Source organism: Hyperoodon ampullatus (genome assembly GCF_949752795.1).
Source record: "Hyperoodon ampullatus genome assembly, chromosome: 4".
Taxonomy (NCBI): Eukaryota; Metazoa; Chordata; class Mammalia; order Artiodactyla; family Ziphiidae; genus Hyperoodon; species Hyperoodon ampullatus.
Window position 1 is genome coordinate 39519639 of NC_136917.1, and position 24848 is coordinate 39544486.

Below are 24848 nucleotides of genomic sequence, written 5' to 3' on the forward strand. Positions count from 1 at the left end.
ATGGGTGCTTTTCTTTCCCTCCCACTAGGAGGGACAGAATCGTGTTCAGTTCCCACTTTTGATTCAAGTGCAACATCTCACCCAGCGCTCTGCATACCATAGGCCTCCAGTAGACGCAGGCTGACTTCACAGGGCAGGAAAAGGACAGGTGTGGACGGCGTAGTACAGGGAGAGCCAACTGGGGCGGTCACAGGTAAAGACCCCATGTGGGCCTGGGAGGACACTGGGGAACCATTGAAACGTGTCTGTGGTGGGGGTTAGAGCACCAAGAAACTTGCCCCCCATGCCTGTGCCCTGGCTGCCCTGTGCCCCTCCCATGACCAGGTTTCCCCACACTGTCCCACTGGCCCTTCTTCTGGTCCTGTCCGCAAGCTCCCTGTTTGGTTTTCTTCAATTATAAACTTGGGAGCTTCTGCTCCAGGGCTGGCGCTTGTGGGCTCCCCTGGGACTTCACAGCTTTCCCTTCCTCACTCAGGTTCAGTGTTAAGCACCTGCATGGGCAACGGGAGACAGTTCTGCAGCCCATGCTGGGAGGCAGCCCATGGAAGGTGGATGGGAATCAGGGGGTGGGCTCAGATACACGGATCCTGGCTCTGTCCCCATCTGCCCACCACCATCTCCTTGACTAAGTTCACTTTCTCCACACCCCTTTTGCTGAGAGGAGGCTGTTGTCTGTCTGAGGCCCACTGTCTGAGCTAGAGAGTCACAGCGAGGCTGAGGGTGACGTGGACACCCACAGCTGGGCTGAGAGGTTGGTGGGAGCTGAGGAAGGAGGTCAGAGCTGAGGGGCTCCTCTCTGACCCCTCTGACCCCGTAAGTGCAAACAAAGAAAGGAGGATGAAGTGATTTTGAGGCTGGAATCTCCTTCACAGGGTATTTGCTGAGTTTATTTTCTTCCAGGGAACCCACCTTTAGGTGAGGGTCTTTACCTGTTACCCGCCTCTCTCCTTTTTGCAGTTCCTATTACTGATTGCTGGTTATTTTGCATTTCTATTTATCAGCATTTTCTCTTCCTGTTATTTTCTGCCCCTGCTAGTTTTTAGTTTCTTTTGGGGGGATGAGGGGGTGGGCATATATCTTCTAGTGTTATGCCTCTTCTCACTTTTTCTTCCAGTCCTCTTCCTTTGATCTACTTCTCCCTTTTTCTTAACTTAGTGTCTCATTGACCTTTTCCTTTTCTCTTTCCCTCTGTCTGGATTGGGGGGCCACAGTGATGGGTTGAAGAGTTTTCTAAAGCAGGAAGACAAAGGATGAGTGGAGAGAGATGCAGGTAAAGAGGCAGGGAGGAGAGGGGAGGTAGAGTCGCTTTTTCCCCAAAAGGTGACTTGTTTTATGGTGACATTTCTAGGAAGAAAAATGAACTCGCTAACTAAACACCCAGAGAAAGGAATGACGTTACAGTGCAAGAAATGAGCATGTGAGATGCCAGAATAATTTCTTGAATTGTTTTGCATAATACAATTACTCATTCAACAAATATGTGCTGAGAACACAATATATGCCAGGCACTATCCTAAGAGCCTGAGATCCCACCATGTGCAAAAGTGGCATCAGTGAATATAGGTTTTAGTTGAGAAATTAGGAGTATAACAACATTCATATGAATTAAATGTAGCATGCCCAATGGTGTTTAGTGCAATGAGAAACATGAGGCAGGTTAGGAATGAGAAGGAAAAAAGGATTTCAACTCTAAATAGATGTGGAGGAAGGCCTGGCTAAGAAGGTGAGGAGCAGGTAAGGGAACAAGGTGGAATATACCTGGGGAGAGTCTTATATGAGGAGGTAAGAACAAGCCTTGCATCCGCCTGCTCTGTTGGAGGAACGGAAGGGAGGCCAGTGAGACTTGAGTGGAGGAAATTCCAGGGAGAGCAGAACATACATCCTTTTGCCTATGGATGCTCCAGCAACATCTATTGAGAAGGCTGTCCTTTCTCTGAGAAATTGAATTGCTTTTGCCCCTTTGTCAGTGTAGTGTATACAGAAGTAGAAATACAACGTTGCACATGAAACATATAATGCCATAAACCAATGTTACCTCAAAAAAAAAAAAAAGGCAAGCAGCAAAAAGGATAGCAACAACAATGACAAAAAGATTAGTTGGGGAGAAAATATTTGCAAACCACATATTTGACAAAGGACTTGTAGCTGGACTAAATAAAGAACTTATCATAAAGACACAGACCTACTTGAGAATGGACTTGAGGATATGGGGGGGGGAAGGGTAAGCTGTGACAAAGCGAGAGAGTGGCATGGACATATATACACTACCAAATGTAAGGTAGATAGATAGTGGGAAGCAGCCGCAGAGCACGGGGAGATCAGCTCGGTGCTTTGTGACCACCTGGAGGGGTGGGATGGGGAGGGTGGGAGGGAGGGGATGTGGGAATAGATGTATATGTATGACTGATTCACTTTGTTATAAAGCAGAAACTAAAAAAAAAAAAAAAAAAAGAACTTATCAAAACCTAATATTTTAAAAAGTTGTCCACATTAACAGAATTAAGGGGGGGAAAATCACATGATCATCTCAATTGCTGCAGAAACAGCATTTGACAAAATTTAGTACCCTTTCACGATAAAAACATTCAAGAGACTAGGAATAAAAGTAAACAGGTGAATGGTTAAACAAACTGTGGTACATTTATACCATGGAATATTACTCAGCAATTAAAAAAAAAGAAATACTATTGATATAACTGGAATGGATCCCAAGGCAATTATGCAGAGTAAAAAAGCCAATCTCTAGAGGCTATATATTGTCTTATTCCATTTATATAGCATTCTTGAAGCAACACAATTAGAGACAGAGAATAGATTAGTGGTTGCCAGGGGTTAGGGATGGGAGACAGGAGAAATTAGAGGGGTTGTATGTGGCTATAAAAGAGTAGCCCAAGGGAGTCTTGTGGTGATGGAACAGTTCTGTATCTTGATTGTGACACTTACATGAAGCTACACATGTGATAAAATTGCTATATATCAGGTCCTGGGGCAGGAAGGGGCAGCAGTGCAGCTGTTATCTGTCACGGGGGGTCGACTGTGGCCCGGTGCCATCTCTTAGATCCTCCCCTGTCCCCTTAAAAAAAAAAAATAAAAAAATAAGAAGTAGTGAGTCAAACAAAGAATCATGCCTCTTGAGAACTAGGTAAATTTAAATCTTGGGTAGCCTAATAGACAATGTTCAATCATGACATTGAAAAAACATGCAGTTTTGGTGTGCTGTGTTTTCATTTTTATTTGTCTCTAAGTGTTCTGAAGTTTCCCTTGTGATTTCTTCATTGATCCATTGGTTGTTTAAGATTGTATTGTTTAGTTTCCACAAATTAGTGAATTAAAGTTTTAATTCTGTTATTGAAAAAAAAAGAATAATGATGTACATATTAAATTAATGCAAATTATATAAGTTTAAATAGTGAGCTGATTCCAGTGTAAATAAAGAATGAGAAAATGAATGTGTTGGGGAAAAAAATTGCTATATAGAGATATGGAGAAATCTGAATAAACTCTATGGGTTGTACCAATATCAATTTCCAGTTTTGTTACTGCACTATATTTATACAAGATGTCATCATTGGGGAGAGCAGGTGAAAGGTACATGAGACCTCCCTGTATATTTCTTTGCAACTTTATGTGAATCTATAATGATTTCAAAATATTTTCTTTCTTCCTTCCTTCCTTTCTTTCTCTCTTTCTTTGAGCCCAGATTCCAAATTAACATTCTAAGAAGTTAATGCTCTAATGTGTAGATAGTAAGAGCCCTGCTAATGTCAGGGGCTGTGGTCAGTTCATGATTCCATGTGGTTTTACAGACACATTTTCTAATCCACACTGAGGACCTCACTGTGGAGCAGTGATAGGGCCTGTTAATAAAATGACTGAGTGGAAGGTCGTGTTATTAAAACACGAAATACTCAGCTAAGGCCAATCTCTGCAGGCCTATGAGGCCTGAAAGACACACACATTGGTTGAGAAGCAGACAGCTATACAAAGTTATAAAAATCACACCACAATCTTTACATTAAGATTTAACATAAGCACAAGGAATAAAGCCACCGAATGCAGCAGTAATCCCAGAGTATTGGTTACCCTCTTCTCTTCGAATCTCCCATCCAAACTCAGAGCCCTAGGCCAGAAATCAGGCTACTTTTGTCTCCTAGAATTTGAGCCAACCATTCAAATGAGGTTTTGGAAATTTTAATAACATAAAAATCTAAGTTTAAAAAACGTGATTCAAGGCGTAGCTCCGATCTTGCTAAAAATGCCTTTTGGGAGGTTGAGCCGCTTGCACAGTGTTGGGAATGAACGAGCCGTCCCAGCTCTATGAAGAGAGCAATGACGTGCAGATGGATCTGATGCCTGGCAAGAGTGACCTTCCACAGATGGAGGTAGGCAGCGGGAACCGGGAGCCATCCCCGAACCCCCGCACCGGAGCCCTGCCACAGCTCGACCAGGACGGCCCAATGGAGGAGGAGGAGGCCCAGCCAACGGCGGAGCCGCAGGGCGACAGAGGCCTTGCTAACCGGCCCAGCTCTGGGGAGTAGCCAGGCCAGATCGCCAGCCCTGGCTTGGAGAAGGTGGGGGAGGAGGGAGGGGTGATACGACGAGAAAGACTAGGAATTTGATGACTGGGAGGACCACTGCGACTGTCTGGCAGAGGAGCAGCTGAGTGGTGCAGGCTGTAGAGTTTCAGCAGCCCTTGGAGGAGACAGCGTGTTTCTGAGAACCTCCAGAGTAAGAGAAGCAGCTCTGGATGGCGGGTTTCAAATGCGTTATGAAAACACCTCTTTTGATCAGTTGGCTTTTGTGGAAAAGCTTTTTTCACTTATGGTTGGCAATCGTTTGACCGAAGAACTCGGCTGTGATTAGATTATTGATATGATACAGAGTAACTAAGTGATTTGGGAGAGACCCAGCGTTCCACTGTCTCTCGGGTTCTTTCCAAATAGGTCCGTGCCAATGGAAAACTTGATCTTAAAAAATTTTTTTTTCCTAATTTAATTTAATTTATTTATTTATTTTTGCAGAGTAGAATAGGGCAGGAACAGCACAGTTATGAAAAAGGAAGATAATTGGTAAAGAAAAAGGTTGTTAGTACTGTTGAATCCTGTTTTCAAGAATGTCCTAAAACACCTATGGCTTTGACTTTGTTATTGATCCAGATTATTTTCCTTGCATTGGGGAAAATATCTTTCATATGTAAGGGATGGTTTTGCAAGAATAAGTCATGACCAAGACAAACTACCAGCACAAGAGCCCACTGTATTAGTTGCATGACAAAGAGTAACTAATTTGTCCAATTAAAGACACGATCTCTTTGAGTTATTTGGACTGAAAGCATTTTTATTTATTTATTTATTTATTTATTTATTTACCACACCGCGAGGCTTGCGGGATCTTAGTTCTCCGACCAGGGATTGAACCCGCACCCTCAACAGTAATATCGCCGAGTCCTAATCCCTGGACTGCCAGGGAATTCCCTTGTCTGAAAGTATATGGAAAAGACTTTGAAGATTCCACTTTGTGATCTATCCAAGCTGTGGTTATCAAAGGCTAAATTTTTAGTGTAAGATAAATTGAGTATTCTTCAGTATCCCTAAAGGATAATCAAGCCCCCAAAGAAATATGTATTGTGTGTGCTATGTCTTAAAATGTGTTTCCAAGATCATCTGAAATTTTGCTTGTACTTGTATCTTAATCATTTAGATAGCTATTGTGATCTATAATTCAAGAAAATACCTTGCCTTGACTATTTTTAAAAGTCAAATTTAAGACTTCCTTTAAAAAGTTTCAAATTTGAGACATTAAAATGTATGTGAAAGTACAAGAAAACAAACTATTTCTAACATCCTTATACTCTAGAGAAAGTGTTTTACTTGCTCTCTCTTTTTTTCATTTAACTTTACAGGTAAAAAAGACTGTTTCAACTTCATAATGTAAGAACTGTTAAGTGAAAATTGTCAAGTAAAAAGAAAGCCCTGCATCTAAAAGACTTTATGAACACTCATGTCCGTCAACACTTAAAGGTTTTAAACCTGCCCAGAAATCCCCCTCAGTATCTGAAGTTTCCTCAGTCTCCTTCTCTAGTTAAGCTTGTTATTGGTTATGCACTGGCATTCGAGGTAATTTTTTTTTTTTTAAGCACAATTCAAGTCTGCATCTGAAGCAAAATCACTCACTGATGCAGGTAAAAATCAACAGAAAACCAAACTGGAGATTAGTTCACCAAATAGTGATGGTTGTCTCTGAGTTTGGGGCTTGCAGATGAATTTTTTTCTATATACTTTTCTTGGATTTGCTATTTTTTAAGAAGTGGGTTTTTATAATGCGGGGCGGGGTGTGTGTGTGTGTGTGTGTGTCTCCGTACAGTGTGCAGTCAAGCGTGTTTTGTCAAGACCCCGTACCTCCATACCTCCAGCTAGAACATTTGTTTCAAGGGTGGAAACATCAGGCAACAGAACTGCATGGATGGAGGCTTCTGAGACCGCCAAGGCGGTCACTGATGAACCACTTCTGAATGTGTCGGTGTTATTTGCCAAAAAATGTTATGGGTTAAACAAAAAAGAATTGGGAGGAAGTAGTGCAGTGTTTCCCCTTCCTTTTTTTTAATTCGTAAAAACAACACAAGCTCACGGGTAAAACAAAACAAAACAAGTGATAGTGTAGAAGGCTTCCCCTGCGTCCACGCCCACTCCCCCAAAGTGAACTGCCAGAGTGACTTCTTGAGTATCCTTCCCAAAAACATTGTGTGCTTCTGTGCTTCGCGAATCCTCCTTTGTCAGAGCGCTCGCAGAGCGCAGATTCCACGCCGGTGGCTCTGGGCAATCTAATTCTGCTAGTTGGAGTGTGGTTCTGCTGACCTGTAGACCCACCCCAACAACTGATTTCCCACAGGACCCTGCGGATGTTATCTAAATTGAAAAATAGCTCCCAAAACACGTTTAAAGGCAGGGTAGCGTGGCCGAGCGGTCTAAGGCGCTGGATTAAGGCTCCAGTCTCTTCGGGGGCGTGGGTTCGAATCCCACCGCTGCCAGCTTGTTTATCCCTTTTTTCCCCCCCCATTCATCACAAAAAGGATTATGCAAATTGGACGCTCAACTGCAGGCCCCGCCTTCACTCGGAGCATGGGACTGCATTCACCAGCCTGCTGAGATATATCTCAGCTGAGGGTGCGCCGAAGTCCCAGATCTCAAGTTGGGTGGGTTAAGGTCTCTACGGGGGCCCGAGGATGAGTTGGGGAACCCAGCGCTGTAGATGCTGGTTCTCCCCTCCCTGGAAAACCGGGAGAGGTGATGATGGGACGTCCTGAACTGGGACCAAACTTACTCCAAAGTAATAAATTTCAAAAAGCTAAAAGGAAAGATACCCTCTAGCTAACCTTGTTTCCGCCCGGTTTCGAACCGGGGACCTTTCGCGTGTTAGGCGAACGTGATAACCACTACACTACGGAAACAGGCCCGCTGTACGCCTTTCGTAATACTCCTGAAAATCTCTAGCTAGGAAAACTTCTTGTGAGTACGGTGCATACACAGCTCTATGGTGGTGAAACAGTGGTGCCACGATCCAGATCATTGGAAACGCCCACAGAAGGCTCTGCACCCAACCTCTCACCGGCAAGCTGCTCACCCACTCTTCTACCTGCATTTCTTTCCCATCCCGGAACTCTTGGTGATGCCCACTGCCCGTCCAGGACGGAAACTGTCCACATAACAAGAAATTTTCAGAAGGTAAAATGAAAAAAGAAAAAAAATCGGGCTCGTCCGGGATTTGAACCCGGGACCTCTCGCACCCAAAGCGAGAATCATACCCCTAGACCAACGAGCCACCCGATAAAATAACATCTGGTTCAATCCTTGATATGCTGCTATGTAGAGTCGTTTAATCGCTGGGAAAGTGAACCTTTTTTTCTGGTATAATGAAAGCGTTCTCTGGATCTCCGAGTCTCTCACGCCCAACCTATCCCTGTTCGACCGTCATCGCGTCAGCTGTTAACTCTCAGCGGCAGATAGTTCGCTCAGCATAAAAGCTCGGTATCCCTTGGCCCCTCTGAGATCTCCTGGAATCCAAATGAGCGCCTCATTGCTAAGGCTACTCGGGCAGCAGGCAGGGGCATCCTTCCACTTTGGGGACTCCTCCTCTCCCAGGGGAGCCCAAATAAGGCGCAAGTCTGGAGGCCCAAGGGCAGAGTACAGAAGCCGGGAGAGCCGGGGGTCTCCTGGAGAGAACCGGGAGCCGGGCTTGTAGGGGAGGCGGGATGGACTAGGTCCCGAGCCGCGACAGACGAAATGAAACCTGGGTAGTTCCTTCCTATGAAGCGCCTGGTAAGGGCAGGAGGGGGGGCTGGGGGGGGGCTTTTCTTTATCGTTTTATGAAAACGTTAAAAACAACATATACTTATTTGCAAAATATTCAGGAAGTGTAGGGAAGTGAGAAATGAGAAGCATAAATGAGATGGCCAGGAACCCCGCTCCCTCAAAGGGTGACCGACCACGGTAGTTGGTGCGCAGCCCCCCGAGGCTAGCATCGGTGCGCGCACGCACACGCACACACGCGGCGCCCTAGCTGCGTTCTCCCGGGATCGCCCCAGAACAGTCACCCGCCCAGTGAACGAGAGGCCCGGGCTGTGGGGGCCCTTTCCTCCTCCAATTCCACTGGGTTATTTAGTAGTAAAAAGCAGTGATTCCTGGGATCACTGCTTTCAAAGTTCACGAAAATCCACTCAGAGTGGACCCAAAAGTTTATTTTTGTGCCACCAGCAGAGAAATTCCCTACACGGATGGCTGTTACAAAAGAGAGAGACGAATGGTGGTTAACCTACTCCGAGGGGGGAAAAGTGCTATTTTTTCCATTGCCACTCTCCGTGATCTTGCTCAGCCCTCTGACCTGACCTCTCTACTCGTTGCCGCTCCTCCTCTCGGCCTCTTCCTTGGAGACCACGTGGCTAACGCACTCCATCCCCACCTGCTGTGGTCTTCCCCTCCTCCCGTGCGCACTCAGCGTTAGGTGGGCTCTCCTCTGCTTCCGGCGGCTGTGCGTCCTTGGCCTCCCAGTCACTACCGCCTCCGTGTTGTAAGCATTCGCTTCTCTTCTCTGTGGAATTATATAAAGAGAAGTGCAAACAAATGTCCACACTCGTGACACCTGGACCTAAAAAGTGTAACTTTGTCACATTCGCTTCCAGTCTTTTTTTAAAACAACTATTTAGTTTTCCTTTTAACAAACAAAAAAAAGTAATACATGCTGACCTTCTGACTTATTTATTCTGTTAACGGAAGTCAAGTGTACAAAATGACCCTAAATCCTCAGTGAACATGGGGCTCCCTGCCCAATGGGCAGAACCAGGCCCGCTAGAGGTCTCGGGCGCCCGCCCGCCCGCCCGCCGTGGCCTTCGCGGGCATGACCCATCCGGGGGGCCTTGGCAGAAGCAGAGCCCTGACTAGGCCCCGCCGCGTCATCCGAGAGCGCTGGAGCCCTCTCTCCAGCGGATGAGGACCCTCAGAAAAGCCTTGAGCGAGTCGCCATCCCACGTGAGGTCTAGCTTGGATCAGCTTTCGATAACAGAACCCGGGCCTCCTTCTCACCAGAAGAGAGAAAACCGCTCGCGGGAACCTGGGTAGACGCCCAGGAGGGGAGAATGAGGTGAGTGGGGGGCGTGGCAGAGGAGGTACCCACTTCCCTCCCTCACACAAGCCAGCTCCCATCCAAAGAGGCAAGCTTTCCATCAACACCCGAAGGGACTCGCCCCACACGGGCACGCTGAGGCACCTGCGCGTCCCGGACTTCCGGGATTCTTCAACTACTATGTGACTGCCCTACAGGAAGGCCACCTCATTAAAGAAGCCCCTGCGGGGACCAATGGCAAGCTACGCGGGGTCTTAAACATCGCTCCACTCTCGACTAAAATAGTAGATTCCCAGGGGGCGGGGGCGGGAGGGCTTTCACAGGTGATCCCCCAAGCAACGCAGAAAGAATTAGAGACCAGGGCAAGCCCCTGGCCGAGTGGAGCGACAGGAAGGGAACGGAAAGACCCGCCGTGAACTCGCGGAGAGGGCGCGCATAAGGAAGCGAGAGAGGGGTCGCGGGGGAGAAGGCGCGCGGGGCCAGCAGAACCTGTGATCTCAAAGCCAGGGACGCAGTGGGTCTGGATCTTCGCGAGAGTAGACGGGAGGGAGGGACGAAGGGTGCCAAGCATTTAAGGGGCCCTTGAGGGGCAAAAACACGTAATGGCGGAAATTCGTGTTGGGGTATGCATTTTCAGCTCTTCAGAAGAGAGGAATGGAAAAATATTGTGGCAGGCCCCAGCGAGATTTGAACTCGCGACCCCTGGTTTACAAGACCAGTGCTCTAACCCCTGAGCTATGGAGCCAACTGCGAGTCGCCTCTCTGCGCACGAGTACTTGACACCGCTCTGGTCACCGCGCAGCCGCAGACACCAACATGCAGGAGTTAAGTGACGACAGGCGGGTCCCACGTCCCTCGGCCAGTGAGCGCCCCGTCCGGCTGCCGCCACCTCAGCTGTAGCGTCAGTGTCAGCGTCGCGGGCCGAGCTGCAAATCCTGGGAGAGAGCCCAGAGGAGACAGGGCGGCGTTACGCCCGCTGGGGAGCGGAAGCTGTGAAAGATCTGGTGAGGGCGGGGCGCGCTGCGGGAGGTGAAAGATCTGGTGAGGGCGGGGCGCGCTGCGGGAGGTGAAAGATCTGGTGAGGGCGGGGCGCGCTGCGGGAGGGGGCGGGGCCACCAATGGGCTGAATACGAGGAGGACCCGGGGTCTTCCGCCCGGCTTTGGGGTCTGGGGCGAAAACTTGTTGAGGATAGAGGTCCTATGACAGTAGGGGTCCGAGGTCGTGGCTCTGAGAGGAGGGCTAGAGGAAGGGTGTCAGTATGCCTGTCCTGAGAGGAATACAGGTCTGGGCTGGGTGGGTGATCAGGAGGGAAAGATTGGTAGAGAAAGGTGGGAAAATCAAAATGTCGATGTGTGAAGGACTGGAACGGGACAGGAGGTCCCTAGCCCCTACCGCAACTTACGGCAAATTAGGAAAAGGAAATCCTTAGGGGCTCGTCTTGAATTTTGGGAGAGCTGGTTACATCGGGGCCCCCAAAAGGGCCCACGGGGCAAAGGGAAGTGATTGAGAGCCCAGGTGAGGGACAGGAGCCCGGAAATGGTCAGAAACTACGGCCGTAGTTGGTGGAACTTGGTCTGATGGCCCAACCCACCCTTTGGTCCCTGCAAGGTCAGATGACTTAGGTCACTGGGTGGCCAGGCCAGAGGAAGGTCCCTACGTGCCCTCTTGTCTGGATGCTGAGGAGTGGTGTGAGGGTCTAGTTTCAAGGATGTGGGTTTGCATGTCTCAGCAGCTCACAAGGATCTAGGACCAATGAATGGATGGAGTCAGAAGGAACCCAAGTTAGGCCAGTCATTGCTCTCAGAGGCCCAGACATCTCAGAGATCTTATGATGGTCAAAGGATGGGAGAGGAAAATGCACACACACAGGCATACTCTCACACCAGCCTTGTGACATCCTAAGTCACTGCACCACCCTAGTGACCAAGAGAGAACATCTGTCGTACTGTCCATGTGTAATTGTTATGTAACTGTTGTTACATCTCTTCGAATATGTATATATCTCCATAGTTATTCTGCAAACTCTGATAGACACACAATCACATTCACAAACACAAAAGCTGAAAATATAAACACAGCCATCCCTGCAGTGCCCAGACCTGAACCTACAGTCACCCTACCTTCTGTGACCTGTAATGTGTTGCAGTACTTCAGCACAGTTGTTAGATTATATAAAGGGTAATTGTGCTATTCAATCCAAAAGCCATACAAGCCTGGATAACATTAAGGCTTGATGATAGCATTAGGCAATTTAATTAATAAGTGAATGTTAGAAATGGATTTTCCTTGTGGAAATCAGTGGTATCCAAATACATGGATTAGCTACAGTGTTCTAGAGCTACTCCCTATGTATGAACACCACATAGGGTTCATCCTCTGGGATGCTGCTATAGGCTGGACTCTTCAATGGTCCTGTCCCCAGCCCATAGGACACTGGATTCTGACTGCCTAGTGCTATATCTCTAGATTGCCTCTAGAAAAGTTTCATGCCTGCCCCGACAAGAACATCTCTCTTACCGTCCCTTGTATGCAAAGTGTGCTTGAAGTATCTCAGGGACAGGGCATGGAAACTCCAAGATGCTTGCAGATCAGACTGTTTGATGGTCACTGCCCCTGCATGCCAACATGTCTATCTAAACAATGTGTGCAGGACAGAATTAGGTCTGAGAGTGGATTTCATCTAGCTGGGTAGCTAGGTAGTGGGGGAAGGAAACCTTTGGCTTTCACCTAAATATGGGGTGGCTAATATTTTACAACTACAAATCAAAAATAGGGTGCGACCATACTGACCTATGTTTGCTTGCACCTAAACCCTATACGCATGCTCATAAATGCCCCCTCCAAAATCCACATGGCCCCGCCCCCCCGTTCCTGAGATCTGAGATATAAACATACATGCAAACGTTCCTCACACAGATAAACACACATGCTCACCCAGTCTGCCAGAAACCTTTGCTCATAACTGTGCTCTTGCATTCAGACTGGGGGAGTTAAGAATGAGCCAATGGGCTTCCCTGGTGGCGCAGTGGTTGAGAGTCCGCCTGCCGATGCAGGGGACGCGGGTTCGTGCCCCGGTCCCGGAGGATCCCTCATGCCGTGGAGCGTATGGGCCCGTGAGCCATGGCCACTGAGTCTGCACGTCCGGAGCCTGTGCTCCGCAAGGGGAGAGGCCATGACAGTGAGAGGCCCGCGTACCGCAAAAAAAGAATGAGCCAAGGCACCCTAGAAATGAGCTCACAGTCTGTATTTCCATCTCCCCATCCCCGTTTCCTGGAGCACCCTAAGCAGGGAACAGCCCACCTCCACTCTCCCAGAAGCCCAGCCGTGCAGAAGCTGGGGAACAATTAGCCAAGGGAATCACACCCTCCAGGGTACAGGCTGAGCAGGCCTTGGCACCAGGGTCTTCTGCTGTTGGCATACATTTGGGAAGCTCCAGTGCCTGTCAAGGGCATGCCTATGCTCTGTGCATTTCCATGCTGGTGTTAGTTGCTTCTGTAAAATTATACGTGCCACCTTGAGTTTCAAAATTCCAGAATCTTTGGTCTCCTTACCCAAGGGAGACTGTACTTTGGCACCTGAAAAGGGTTTAGGCAAACTTGAGAACACGGAGCAGGTACTGTGGCCGAGGATGTATTGTACATTTCCACTCTGTCATCAGGCTAAGCCACATTGGATGGCAGCAATGCCTATATGCTGTTACCCTGGGCTTTTCCCTCATGTACAGATCAAGGGTCTCCTACCAGTTCTGGCCCAAACTCTCCACTGAGCTGGAAGTACAGTGATCCTCCCTGAGTAGACAACTTCGTCAGGCCAGCTAGATTCAGGTCTCTGAAGGCAGAGCTGGCAGCTGACAGGAAGGCAAAGCAGAAGGGATCATGAACCTGATTGGCCTGGCAGGAACCTGCCCCCTTGCAACTGAGGATGGCACAGGACCAGAGCTTGGTTTTGATCCACAGAACCAGAAGCCCTGCTGAGTTGGGGCAGTGGTAGGAAGCACCTCTGGTGGAGCTGGGCTCCTGTCCTCATCCACGTCCACCTCCTCACAGCTCAGGCCAAATCCACCCTCAGACAACAGGCAGGAGACATGCCAGGAGGGTCCAAAGCATCTCTTCCCCTGCTCAACTGACCTCAGAGCCCTTTTCCCCAACAGCCCATTCTCATGTCTTTGATGTTGTAGTCTGCAGAAGCCCCTCTAAGGCAGCCTGGGGCAAGAGTCTGCAGGGCATACCTAGAGTGACCAGGAGGCTCCATCCGAGGGCACCGTGCCTTCCCATGGGCAGCCAGGGCTAGGAGGAGTTCACCCTTGATCGACTGACCCCCTCAGGGAGGCCGGGCAATGCCCCTCAAGGCCAGATTCGCAAGTAGGTGCCAGTGGAGCAGACAGAGAAAAGGGGGAACACGCGCTCCTGGAAGTTGACACGGAAGGTGTAGATGTGGTGCATGTCCTCCGCAGCGAAGAAGGACACGGCCCCCACCTCCAGGTCCAGGGCGACCCGCACGCGGGACAGGTGCCCACAGCTGAGGGCCGTCCTTTCAGGGCTGGTCACCGCCCAGTACTGCCCGCTGTTGAGCTGTAGCGCCCAGACGCCCTCCTCGGGGGTGAAGGGCGTGAGGCCCTTGCGGCGCACGCTCTCACGTGCCACGCCGAAGGCCCAGCCGTCCTTGGAGCCCACTTCCACCTCCCAGTGGTGCCTCCCGGAGGAGAAACCGCAGGATGCCAGAACTCGCGTGTTGGTGTCGAAGCGGCGCGGGTGGCTGGGCAGGTCCTGGGCCCGCTGTCCAAGGCGCACGCTCTTAAGATCCAGAGAGAGGATGAGGCGGGGGTTGGCCGTGTCGGGGTCCAAGGTCAGCTCCACTGTGGGGTTTGGGGAGGGGGGAAGACAGGGAGAGACAACCCATGCAGCGTCCTTGCGCGGCTCTCCTCGCCCCACTCCCACCGCCCCCTCATTAAGTAGGTGTTGAAATCACGGAAAGGCAATTTATGGACCTCATTTGGATCTCAATTCAAACAGATTGACAAATCCAATTTAAAAGAGTGGGGGTGGGGGGGGGCCTTGCCTACTGGCGCAGTGGTTAAGACTATGCCTGCCACAGCAGGCTACACAGGTTCGAGCCCTGGTTCCGGAAGATCCCACAGGTGGAGCAAGTAAACCCCTGCGCCACAACGACTGAGCCTGCGCTCTAGAGCCCGCGAGCCACAACTTCGGAAGCCCGAGAAGCCCGTGCACCGCATCGAAGGGTAGACCCCGCTCTCACAACTAGAGAAAAGCCCGCGTGCAGCAATGAAGACCCAAGGCAGCCCAAAAGAGGAAAAAAAAAAAGACAATTGGGGCTGTACAGCAGAGATTGGCAAAACATTGTAAATGAATTATACTTCAATTGAAAAAAATTTTAAAAAAAGACAAGTGGGGGATTTCGGACCCTAGATACTGGAAAGAATCATTAATTTTTTAGTTATGATGTTGGTTTTGTGTTTGCTTTTTTAATGGTTTTGTGTTTATGTTTTTTAAAAAAGTCTATCTCTTTAGAGACAACATACTGAGATATTTATGGAAATGAGAGTTATCTGTGGTTTGCTGCGAAATAATCCAGTGGAGAGCAGTGGGTAGGGGTGTTTATGAAAAATACTAGCCACGAGTCAATAATTGATGAAGGTGTATGATGAGTACATAATACTCGTTATGCTCTTCTCTCTACTTTAGTGTATGTTTGAAATTTTCCATAATAAAAAAGTTAAAATATGCACACTTGTTGTAAGTGCTACTATGTTCCAGGTCTGTTCTAGGCCCTGAGAATCCCACAGTGGATATCCCTGCCCTCCTGAAGCTTCCTTTCTATGAGGAGAAGGAGGAGAGACAATAAATGATAGAGAGATCAGGAGAGCAGGCTGTAATTTCAACTAGAGGGGCCAGGGAAGGCCTTACTGAAAAGGTGCATTTGAGCACAGACATCAGGGAGATGAGGAAGTCAGATATGCAGCTGTCTGGGGGAAGGGTGTTCCAGGCCTTGGCATAGGCGGTGCAGTGCAAAGGCCCTTAAGTAGCTGTGTGCTTGGTGCCTTCCAGGAGCAGCAAGGACTGTGTGTGGCTGCACGGAGTGAACCAGGGGAAGAGTGTGCAGTGAGGCCAGATCCCTAGGGCCTTGAAGACCACTGCAAGAACTTCAGGCCTGGGCTTCCCTGGTGGCGCAGTAGTTGAGAGTCTGCCTGTCGATGCAGGGGATACGGGTTCGTGCCCCGGTTCGGGGAAGATCCCACATGCCGCGGTAGCGGCTGGGCCCATGAGCCATGGCCGCTGAGCCTGCGCGTCCGGAGCCTGTGCTCCTCAACGGGAAAGGCCACAACAGTGAGAGGCCCGCGTACCGCAAAAATAAAAAATAAAAAATAAAAAAAATTAAAAAACTCCAGCCCTTACTGAGTGAGAGGGGCAGGGCTGTCACAGGGTCCTAAGCAGAGGAGGACATAGTCTGACTCAGTTGGTTTAGATTCTTCCCGAGTAAAATCTGATTTAGCTCAGTCAGCATCAGGAATATGTGCCCTCCCCTCCCCATTTCCCTTCCCCTTGGGGTTAGATCCCACTCACCCCAGAGCCCTGCAGGAGTGATAGCCACCTCCCTTCCAGTCTTCAGTCTCCCCCTGCTTCCCCCGACCCCTGCACACAATCCCTGCCCCCAGGAGAGGTCTCCATCTCTCTGGGAGCAGGGAAGAGAGGCTTGTCCAGGTCACCGACAAGCACTCCCTGATCTAAGTATCTCAAGGTGCAGGGCACTCCTGCTCTGGAACAACTTATGGGCCTACGGGCCCCACTGTGGCCTGAAGGAATCAGAATTGTGAGGATGAGGAAGAAAGGGCAGTCGATGGCAAAGTTGCTGAGGTGGATGGGCAGAAGGAACCAACCATGCACAGAGCCCCGGGGAACAGTCACTGGATCTCTGCATGGCCAAATGACGGGCACTCACTGTTAAAACAGCCATTATACCTTTTTCCTCTTTCTCCAGTTCTCCCCGAAGATCCTCTGAAGAGGAGAAACAAAGCAGGTTGTGTGTGAATGACATGGGAAATTTCTATTTGGCAACAGTGGTGACACCACCTCTTGACACTGACAGCCCCACTGTAAATGTTAAATATCTGGGGGTTCACTCACTCCCCAGATACCCTAGAGTTGATGGGCAAGTGCTGGGCCAATCATGGGGGCGGGGAGGGGGCTGTATTCTAGCTCTGCCTCTCCCACTTCCCCCTCTTTTGTCTGGAGCCATTCGGAGCTGAGCTCTCCCTCCTCGTCCTTCTTTCTGCCCCCAGTGCCTCTCTACTCCATCTGTCCCCAGGGGAAGCTTCATGCCCTGGGGTAGGGGCGGGGGTTCTAAATAAATTAGCCACCACCGCCTCCCCGAACCAGTCTGGCCTTGACACACCCTAGTTCCTGTTTTATCATACAGCTTTTGGAAAGGCACATCTTCAGGACCCCAAACCACCAGAAACACACCATCACCACCAGGACTGCAGGGCCCAGCCCCACACACAAGCCCCTACCTCTGAACTTCTTGAACAGCCCCTTTAAGACAAAGGTCTTGAGAGAAACATTCCAGACTTTATTCTTCATCTCAGCAGAGACTGTGGTTGGCTTGGGGGCAGGCACATTGCTGCACCTGCAGGACAAGGACCCTGAGGAAGACCCACTAACACTGTCCCACTCCCACTGGGCTTGACAATTAGGATGGTGAGGTCCTCTGGGTGGGGAGAGGTGAAAAGGAGAGCCTGACCCCGTACCGAATACCCATGGCCAGGCAGCAGATGTTTGCCTCAGAAGGTACCCAGGTAAGGCAGTGGGGGCATCGGGAGGTGGGAGGACAGGGGTGGGGGATGAAGAGAGGAAGCTAAGTGGAAAAGCAGAGCCAGCTTAGAGAGGCCCAAGGTATTGTTAGGTCCACTCACCTGCTTAGTGTGTTTTTGAATTCCTGGAAAGAACAATGAGAGAAAGCCAAATCAGCATTCACCTTTGAGAAAATAAAACTGGCCCCTTCCCTCCTTCCAGGGGAATAAGCAGTAAGCAGGTGTATCACCCCCTACCTCCTGCATGGGCCCCAGGTGGCAACAGCTTCCCGATGCTCCCATTTATTACAGAATCATCACTGGAGCCAAGTGCTAGGACCCAGTGTTGCCTCTGCTTTCAACATCACCCAAGACAAGTGACAGCTCTTATGCAACAACTGGTCATCACTCAGATTAGTGCCTTTTAAATGACCTTTTTTGGTTTTTTTGGCCTCATGGCTCTGTGGTATCTTAGTTACCTGACCATGGGTTGAACCCAGGCCCCCGGCGGTGGAAGTACAGAGTCCAGGGAATTCCCTTAAATGACCATTCTTGATCCATTTGTGACTTGTGAAGTCTATTTAGTGGATTGTGGCTCTTTATTTTAGAAGGAAATAAGACAGAATAAAAAACATCAAAGTGCATCACATGTAGTACAGGTAAGGGTCATTTTCTGTGACTTCTGTCACAATGTATATAATAGAATACATTGTAAGATATATTATTGTGGACCATGGTCAAGAAAGTTTTTACCACATCCCTTTAGACCTCTAACCCCAGGAAAATCAGCGCTCCCCTCTCTAGTCCACTTTGGCTCCAGATGTGTGATTCTACTAAACTCATAGGATCTGATTCTGTTCTCGCTGCCGTTCTTGTTTCCTCATTTGAAAAGTGGGAGGGATAAATTCATGCCTCCTGCCTTAGGATAAATGATGCACACCCTGGGCAAGCCAGGCTCACCTGGAGAAAGTCAAGATCAGGCTTGCAAGTTGTCTCCTGGATCTGGCTGCTGAGCTTGGAGAGCTGGGCAATCTCACCCCCAAGCTGGGCCAGGTTCTCATTCTGCTTCTGTGTCACCTCCCGGGACAGCTCCTCCAGGCGGCCCAGGAGCCGGCCCTCCTGTTCCACCAGGAAGGCCCGCAGAGCCTGGAACTCCGCCCCAACCTTCTCTCGCTCGGCTGCCATCTGCTTCTGTCCCAGGAGAGGTGAAGTTGAAGAGGGCAAAGGGATGTGGGCATCTGAGACACAGCATTCGGATAGAAGCCTCTGAGCCATCCCACAGGGCAGGGGTCCATCCCCCTCACGGCTCAGGGGTCAGAGACTCACGCATGCACGCCCACCATGCACACGCTCTAGTTTAAACGTCCCAATTCCGAGCACGCAGCAGCCTCAACACGTGCTTTCCCTTTCCCTGTCACAGTTGCGCCCATGTGTCTCTTTAGACCTGGGCTCTCCCACCAACCTAGGGCAACTTCAGACTCACCCCAGAACCCCCCAGGGCTGCAGTTTCCGTATCTGAAAAGTGGGAGGGATAAAATAGTGCCTCCTGCAGTCACTGTAAGGATTAAACTGAGGTCCCCAAACACATTTATTTTGTGTTCAAAACAAGGCCCCAAATGGAGTCGCTTATGTTAAGCCCCACATCACCAAACCGAGACCTAATGACAGTTTCGGCTCTCCCACAAATGTTATCTTAAACCAGCCTATAAGGAATGGCCTGATCAGTATTTGTTCAGTAATCTGCCTGATAAACCCCTGCCATCCCCTACAGGGAAAGCAACTTTGCAATAGCCAACCCACTTTTTTGTGTGTGTGACCAAATTTATGATCGTTATTCCGCTGAAATTAGAGCATCCAAACACATGATGGTTTCAAGTTATTGTAGAGTTGGGAAACATCTTTGATGGCACACACTGAGATCTCAGACATAATGCTGTATAACTCTTCTCACTTTGGTTTAGTTCAGCATTTTCAGCAATGATTTAATATATGATTTATAAGGCAACTTTAAGGTGTGGCTTTGAAGCAAAACCTTTGTGGAGTGGGGGCTGCTGATGAAAACTCGTTTTAAGACATAGAAACTTAAAGTAAATCATTGATGTCACTGGCTGTCAGACAAGCAGCCCAACAAAGTACCCTAATTCATTGTTAGGCTGCAAGGGCGAGGCAAGTATCTACATGGAGAGATGGTGGCAGGTCTCACATTTAAAGAAGCATATTCACAGCATTAAAAACATGTACTAATAGGATATCAAAACTGCAAGACTGGAAATAAATTTAAAATACTTCTACCTTCACAGCACTTCTTATGTTTAAATTCCCTCTCTAATCAGACACCCAAACTACTTTGGGATCATAAACCATGTTGATGAATCAAATAGTCTATAAGTCCTTAGTAGTGCTGGCTTGGGCTCTGCAGGCAGAAAAGACAACTCTTACTCAGAAATGTGTCAGTTCCAGCCAAGATAAAATGCTGTCCCTTCCAGGGTGGAAGAGGTCCAGTGCAATCCATCTGCTACCAAGTAACCGGTTTCCTTCAAGGATGATGTATCAGGCCTCTGCAGTGGTTCTGTTGCTGCCAGGCTGAACACTGGGCAGCAGCAGTTGCTAGATCATTCTTGGTGAGTGGGAGCCCATGCTGTTGGGCCAATGAAAAGCCTTCTTAACCATCAAAACAACTATTCTACTCATGAGCCTCTGTGGCCAACCCACTTTTTTGCCTAGTACAACTTCCTTGTTGCTGCTTCCTCTGCCTGTAAAGTCTCTTGCCTTGTACAGCTCTTCAGAACTTCTTTCTTTCTGCGAGATGGGATGTTGGCTGATTTATGAATCACTGAATAAAGCCAATCAGATCTTTAAATTTTACTCATTTGAATTTTGTACTTTAACATTTGTCACCCCTCCAACTTTCACTCTTCACTTTACTTCACTTTAAAGAGCACCTTTTCTGTTTAGCAATTGGAAAGGCAACACAAGTTCATAATACAAAACCCGGAAATGCAGAAAAGTAGAAAGAAGGAAGGAAAATCAATGCCAGTGATCAGAGGTAACAGCACACCCACAACGACCTAAGGAAGAGGACGCTGTGTGCAAGCTTTCTATTCTGTGCTTCCCATTACCACCATCCACAGGACTTTCACCCCTGTGTTTTCAGACACAGACTCTCGCTCCTGACCCTCTGGATTCTTTACGTGAATACCTGGGAGGGACTCTGCATGATATAACAAGTGAGGCCCCTCATGGCCAGTGAGAAGGATTCCATCCCTCCAGCACAAGCTCAAATGTCAAAGTTCCTCTTCCCTGAAAACTCTAGGGGAGGAGGAGGTGGCTGGAAGAGGAGACTATAAGTGGGTTCTGAAGTCAGGAGACCTGGGTTCAGGTCACTGCTCCCCAGTCTTCAGGATGTTGGGCAAGCGGGCAGCAGCAGCACAGGGAACTTTACAGGCGTTAACCCCCTCAGTGCTGACAACCACCCAGCGACGTGGGTACACTCTCATCCTGATTTACGAATGAGAAGACCAAGACAGAGAGGTGCATTACCAGGAAGTGGGAAGTCAGGATTCTAATCCAGGGAGTCTGACCCCAGAGTCCAAGCTTCTTGCAATTGTAGCGTATGGTCTCCCAAGGAAATAACACAAGTGGGACAATATTTACCAAAATACTCTAAATCAGGGTTTCCAACCTCGGCGCTATTGACATTTGGGGCAAGGTAATTATTTGTGGTGGAGGGCTGTCCTATGCATTGCAGGATGTTTAAGCAGTACCCTGGCTGCTACCGGTAAACACCAGTAGCAGCCCTGCCCCAGTGTTGACAACCAAAAATATCTCCAGACATAGCCAAATGTCCCCTGGGGCCCAAAATTGCCACCAGTTGAGAACTACTCCTCTAAATGGTAAGAGCATTTTCAAATAAAAATATTCATTCTCCTTGTTCGCATAGCAGCAATGGTTGTCTCATTAAGCAGGTATTTTGTAATCATAAAGGATGTGTGGGCCAGAGGGGGGTTGGCTGGGTGGGGGTAGGACAGAGTAGAAAGTGCTAAGCAATGTCATGGGGTGTGGGGTCAGAGACCATGAAGCTGCCCAAGCCGGAGAAGGCCCTCTGGATCACAGATGTACAGCAATGGCCAAAGAGCCACATGCTTCCTCTTTTTTCCAGCAGAGCAGGGTGGAGATCTGGAGGGGTGAGGGGTGAGCCCTTCCTTGTGGAGGGGAGTGAATGTTCAGAAGAGAATGCCTGAGATGTGCATGGGATGCAGGTGTACCAGATGCAGTTCAGGGTCAGGAAAGGACCCTGGGGCACCTGTACACAGGGTCCTCCCCTTCACCCCACACCTCCTTCCCTTAAGGGGGGGCAGCCCTCAGGTTCCTCTCCCTCCATTTTCCAACTCCAGAACTACAGAGCCCTGCCCTAACAGGCCTTAGTGGATCCTTTCATTCTTTTAACCCCTAGTTTTTGAGCTAGGAACTGAATTTTCGAGATAGAAAATGACAGTGACCCACATTTGCCCACCTTAACCAAACTGAACCCCATTTCACTCTCCTGTTCCACTTCAAGGAAGACAAAATATCACCCCAAGCGCTGGGCAGGGCGGGTGCTAGCACAATCGGCTGCTGAAAACCCAAGTCCCAGAACCTCCTGCCCTCTGCTGGGTGGGGAGCAGCTCTGCCTTTCCCTCCCCCATCCCCCCAACCCCTCTCCCCTAGCCTCGATTTCAAAATCTAAAAAACTCTAACAATGAAAAAAAGTTTTTTTCCCAACTCCTTTGGTGGTAAAATATGCCATAGACTGACAGAAGGCTCACACTCAGTATAAATATTCATATGTTTCTCTATAGAAATATTAATGTGTTCAATTACAAGATGCTCCACAGACCCTAACTGGGGTGTTACGTAATATTAGGGGGACGATACATTCTGATTCACCTGGACAGTTCCACTTCAAGCCAGCTGTTCTAAAATAATTATTTTAGGGCTTCCCTGGTGGCGCAGTGGTTGAGAGTCCGCCTGCCGATGCAGGGGACACGCGTTCGTGCCCTGGTTCAAGAAGATCCCATATGCCGTGGAGCGGCTGGGCCCGCCATAGCCGCTGAGCCTGCGCGTCTGGAGCCTGTGCTCCGCAACGGGAGAGGCCACAGCGGTGACAGGCCCGTGTACCGCAAAAAAAAAAAAAAAAAAAAAAAAAAATTATTTTAGCCCTCCCTTTCACTCTCAAAAGCTCTGGTTATATAATAAATTACACGGTCACCCTCTATAATATGCATCTCACTATATTTCTAAAATCCACCTGTGCTGTTCCACAGGCACACACTCCAAAGCCACACACACCTAGCCAGAGTGGTGGGTGGCCCTCTGCTGTCACCCAGGGGTTGCCATGCTCACCAGGAGCTCCCTGCTCTCCTTCTCTTCGGTGGAACGAAATGCCTCATAGTCCTCCAGATCCTTCTTCAAGACCTTCAGCCTGGACTCCAGGAGCTCCTGCGGAAGAGTGAGAAGGAGGACCCTGTGGGAAGAGGATTCTGGCAACTCCCACGTGTGCCTTCCTGAAGCCACCCAGGAGAAAGGGAAGGCCCTGTTCATTGAGGAGGAGGCGGGCAGGGTTGAAGCCACCTCTGGACTGCGGGATGGCTACAGCCTGCACAGGCTGCACGTAAGGGAACAGGACAGCTGCTGGGTGACTCCAAAGGCCTCAGGGTCTCCCGTCCTCAAGACCATCTGTGCACCATCCAGGCTGAAATCAAGCCCCCCAGCAGCCCAACCTGCCTAGTCCTCCCTTCTGCTCTCCTCACCACCATCAGAAAGCCCTCTGGGTGGGAGAGCTGGAGCAGGGTAAGAGCAAAGAAAGACTGGGGACTGTGCCAGAGGCCTCCGCGCACACCCTAGCAAGTTGGCAGGAAAGGGAGGTGCCAGAATCCCAGATGGCTCTTGGCTCTCAGCCCTGGAGCCACCCACCCCCTTACCCCGGCCTCTTGGGAAGGTCGTCCCACTCGGCCACAGAAGGTGAGAACACCGAACAGAGCTATGCCCAGGGAAAGGGCTGAGAGTGGGGGTAGCGAATGTGTGGGTGTGACGGAGAAACCGCTCAAAGCCAGGTACCGACAGAAAGAAAATCTCCAGATCTGTGGGGCACCGTGCAGGCGGTCCAGTAGGGGCCCAAAGGGAAACGCGAGGGGTTTGGGAAGGTGGTATTGGTGGTGTCGGGGGTGACAGACGGAGAGCCGCGCTCAGTCCCGAAGCCAATGCTGCGCAGGATGGGATAAGGGAAAAGAAGCAGGGGCTCACCTGGGCCTCCCTGCCTGCGCGGGAACGCAGAACGGGGACTGGGGGTCCCGGGGACGCGCAGGGGTGGGGACGACGCTCACCTTGGCCTCCTGCACCGCCTCGTCCAGGGGTAACACGGCGTGAGCGCGGTGCTCGCGGGCGCGGTCGCACACCACGCAAATGGCACGTCCATCGTCCTGGCAGTAGAGCTTGAGCGGTTCGCGGTGCTGCGCGCACCCGGCCGCCCCCGCCTCCGGAGGCCCGCGTTCCCCCTGCGCGCCCGCTGGCAGGCTGAAGCGCCGCAGCAGCATGGCCACCGCGGCCAGCTGCCGGTTGGGCCGCAGCTGGCCCGGGCGCGCGGGCTCGCGACACTGCGGGCAGGGCAGCGAGCAGGACAACTTGTGGGACGCGGCGGTGGCCCCGGCGCCCGGGCGATCCCAGCAGCGCGCGATGCAGGCGCGGCAGAAGCTGTGGCCGCACTCGACGGACACCGGCTCCCGGAAGAGCTCCAGGCAGATGGAGCAGGTCGCCTCGCCCTGCAGCTCTACCGCCAGCGCCAGCGCCTCGGCCCCGGCGCCCGGGCCAGTCCGCGGCCCCACCGCCGCCATGCGCACCCTCAGCTCACCCAAGTCGGGCGGCGCGGGAGAGGTTACCCTACCCTACGGTACGCCGCTCCCAGCGAAGCGGCCGGGGCGGGCCTCCGAGCGCCCACGGGAAGAAGAAGGGCGGGGCTGACGCCTGCTGGCAGAGACTTGAGCTGAGGGTGCGCCAGGATGTGAAAAGTGCGGGGAGGGTGCGCTTTGATAGCTGACCGGGCAGCGCAGGGCGAGAGGATCTCAGTGCAGGCCAGTGCTCTGCGCTCCCGTTCTGGGCCCCTCAATATCCCGCCTTGGCCCGCGGCCTCCTGGGTCCCGCGGCGCCCTCTCTCCGTCTCTCCCTTCTCTCACCCCTGACGCGAGCCTGTCTAGGCCGTCGCAGCCTGACCCAGTCAGCCTTGGGAAACGGGCCGGGACAGGTGGAAGCACACGCCCATCTGGGCACCACTCCCAGTTGCCGCCCGAGGCCGACCCAGCACAGCCCGAGGGCCTGGCGCCGGACCAGTGTCAGGTTCCCGGAGCTCAGGTTTGTCCGGCCCTGTGCTGAGCTAAATTTAGAGTCTGGAAC

The 24848-nt window shown here is 50.4% G+C and overlaps 1 protein-coding gene and 1 pseudogene across 2 annotated transcripts; one reads left to right on the forward strand and one right to left on the reverse strand.

Annotated features, from left to right (window-relative positions):
* The first annotated feature begins 4295 nt into the window (after nt 1-4295).
* LOC307051183 (EP300-interacting inhibitor of differentiation 1-like) lies at nt 4296-4863 on the forward strand (annotated as a pseudogene). The gene is made up of 2 exons: nt 4296-4571; nt 4612-4863. The product of its transcript is annotated as an EP300-interacting inhibitor of differentiation 1-like (transcript).
* A 7982-nt stretch (nt 4864-12845) lies between these two features.
* Nucleotides 12846-24292, reverse strand: TRIM7 (tripartite motif containing 7; the record flags this gene model as incomplete). Its single annotated transcript, XM_079703617.1, is given in 9 exon segments — nt 12846-14471; nt 16198-16207; nt 16209-16279; nt 16594-16629; nt 17145-17260; nt 17547-17569; nt 18384-18614; nt 22806-22901; nt 23786-24292. Coding segments are annotated over 9 exon segments (1602 nt in total). The 3' UTR covers nt 12846-13959.
* Between the last annotated feature and the right edge of the window lie 556 nt (nt 24293-24848).